The sequence below is a fragment of the Myotis daubentonii genome, chromosome 9 (genome assembly GCF_963259705.1).
Source record: "Myotis daubentonii chromosome 9, mMyoDau2.1, whole genome shotgun sequence".
NCBI lineage: Eukaryota > Metazoa > Chordata > Mammalia > Chiroptera > Vespertilionidae > Myotis > Myotis daubentonii.
In genome coordinates this window covers 66812087-66814994 of record NC_081848.1, presented here as the reverse complement: position 1 = coordinate 66814994, position 2908 = coordinate 66812087, and the positions used below count along the sequence as shown (strand labels likewise).

Below are 2908 nucleotides of genomic sequence, written 5' to 3'. Positions count from 1 at the left end.
CCCTCTTTCTGATATATGGAATTTAAGAAAAACAGTGCCCATTGTCTGTTTACTGCCTCAGATGCAGTCCTCAGAAAGAGGTAATATAGTGTATTGGTTGAGAACACGGTCTCTGCAGCAAGTCTGCCTGGATTCAAATTCTGGCTCTGCCTCTTATTAGCTGTGTGATTTTGGGCCAGTTACTCAGGCTCTCTGTGCCTCAGATTCCTGAGGGATAATGATAATACTCATTTCATATGGTTGTTGTGAAATTAAGTTTGTTGATCTGTGTCAAGAATTTAAAAGAGTGCTGGCACGTAATTCACTCTATATGCTAATATTATCCATACACTATGTTGTGGCTACTGTGCTATGGCTTGGGATAGAATGATCCACTTTTGGTTAAGAAGGCAGCTTGCCAAGGCACCTCCTCTTTAAAGCAGACTTCACATCTTTATTCCTCAGGCTGTAGATCAGAGGGTTCAGCATGGGGATGATCACAGTATAGAAGACAGACACAAACTTGTTCTGTTCCATGGAATTGAGAGAGCTCGGCTGAGCATACATGAAGATGATGGTGCCATACCAAAGGCAGATGATGGTGAGGTGGGAGGTACAGGTGGAGAGTGCTTTGCTCTGAGCCTCCAGGGAATGCATTCTGCAGATAGTCACCAGGACGTAAGCATAGGAGATCAGGATGGTGGTGATGGTAAAGAAGAAAATCAGGGCAGAAGATGAGGAGATAATAACTTCAACCTCAGCAGTGTCTGCACAGGCAAGTTGAAGCACGGGGGGCATGTCACAGAAATAGTGGTTAATGACATTGGGGCCACAGTAGGGCAGCTTGAAGATGTACCCAGTTTGCAAAGCTGAAATGGCAATAGAAGCTGTCCAGGTGGCTGCCACCAGCTGGACACACAAAGGTTGTGACATGATGGTGTGGTAGAGGAGAGGGTGGCAGATGGCAACAAATCGATCATAGGCCATGATGGCCAGGAGCAGACACTCAGAAATACCAAGGAAAGTCATGAGGGCCATCTGGGCCACACAGCCTGCAAAGGAGATGTACTGACCTGAGGTGAGGAAGTTCTCCAGCAGTCTGGGGGTATCCATTGTGGAGAAACAGAAGTCCATGAAGGCGAGAATGCTCAGGAAGAAGTACATGGGCGTGTGCAGCTGTGGCTCTGTGTGAATCAAGATAATCATGCCCAGGTTGCCCATGAGGGTGACTAAATAGATGAACAAGAAGAGTACAAAGAGGATGCCCCTGAGCCCTTCCTGCTCTGTGAGCCCCAGCAGGAGGAACCAGGTGACCTGGGTGCAGTTCTCAACTGAGGTGCACATGGCACTGCAGAGAGAGCAAATAAGACAAGCTTGTACTTTCGAGCAGGCCTGGGGTCAGTTCCCGCCACCTCCCCACCCCCCTTTTTTCTTATTATCTATATTATTATTTTTTAAATTGAATTTATTGGGGTGACATGGTTCACAAAACCAGGTTTCAAGTGGACAACTCAATGAAACATCATCGGCACACTGCATTGTGCACCCATCACCTCAAGAAAAGTCTCTTTCTATCCCCATTCCCACCTCCCCTCCTTTGCCCACTTCCACCTGCCTTCAACCCCTTTCCCTCCTGCTATCACCCTTTTGATGCCCCCAGAGTGGGCAGTGCTAGGGGAGCTGAGGACAAGACACCTATTATGAGTCATATGTTAACTCACTTCCTGACCCATTTATATTTGGAGAGATTATCAAATTGCCCAAGGTAAGAGAGCTAGTACATTAGGAAAGTGGGATTAGAACCTAGTCCATTCTAATAATCATATACTTTTTATAGTTATAATCCTCTTCCATAGGGAACTAGCATCATTAGTGGGTGTTGGTGGTCTGGCATGTTTTCCCAGAGAGAAAATTCATGAAAGGCTCAATTTTGACCATATTTGGGGACAACGGCTCAATCCCTGAGCCCAGGGACACAGGAAGTCAAGACTAACATCATCACAATGGAATGTGCCTCACTAGAGCAGTCATTTTCCCCGGTGTTATGAATTGAACTGTTTCTCCCGAAAAGATATGTTGAAGTCCTAACTAACCCCTATCCCTGTGAATGTGACCTTATTTGAAAATGCTGTCTTTACGGAAGTAATAGAGTTAAAATGACATCATGCTCAATTAGGTTGGGCCTTTAATCCAATATGACTGGTGAACTTGTAAGAAGTGCAAATGGAGATCAGGGAGGAAGATGACGTGTGAAGATACAGACTCAGAGGCAGGTGGCCATGTGAGAAACAGAGGCAGAGATGGAGTTATGAAGGAATGGCTCAGGCATCCAGAACTGGAGAGGTGTCAGAGGGAGCATGGCCCTGCCAACACCTTGAGTTTGGACTTGGAGCCTCCAGAACTGTGAGGGGATAACTTTCTCTTGTTTCAAGCTAGTTTGTGGTGCGTTGTTACCACAGTTGTAAGTATGCAAGTCACTAACATACCCAGTTGGAGATGCTTCGGGCATTGAGGCTCTGATGCTTTGATGTGGGCCTGCTAAGCAAATGTCAGAAGACTGGACTTTCCTGATCTCTCTCTATTGACAGGACTGATAATCCAGGAAGAGAAAATGAAATAAAACAAGTTAAAATAAAGTGTGTGTTATTATTGACTACTAACTGAGAAAAATATTTGTCTGGGGGAACAGGGAGTTATAGTAAACATGAAAACTCCAGCTCAGCAAAATTATAACCAAAGAACTAAGGTCAATGTTTTAACTGGAAACAACTGAAGGCAGTAGGACATGCCAGATTGTGGCTTTGGGGTGCAGTACAGGACACAGTTTTCAGTTAGAATTGGAGGTGAGGTCTTTAACCAGAGAGCACCAGTCAGAGAGTCCACAGTCTACCTACTTAAGCTCCCCAGAGGGGTTCTCAGTTTATGGAAG

The 2908-nt window shown here is 45.4% G+C and overlaps 1 protein-coding gene across 1 annotated transcript; it reads right to left on the bottom strand.

Moving 5' to 3' along the window:
• Positions 1 to 370: 370 nt before the first annotated feature.
• On the bottom strand, positions 371 to 1323 carry LOC132241929 (olfactory receptor 8U9-like). The gene has a single exon (XM_059710877.1). It carries the CDS (start codon positions 1321 to 1323, stop codon positions 382 to 384), a length of 942 nt encoding a protein of 313 aa, XP_059566860.1. The 3' UTR covers positions 371 to 381.
• Positions 1324 to 2908: the final 1585 nt, after the last annotated feature.

Coding starts and splice junctions, on each gene's coding strand:
- LOC132241929 (XM_059710877.1), bottom strand. CDS start 1,323: ATGTGCACCTCAGTTGAGAACTGCACCCAGGTCACCTGGTTCCTCCTG.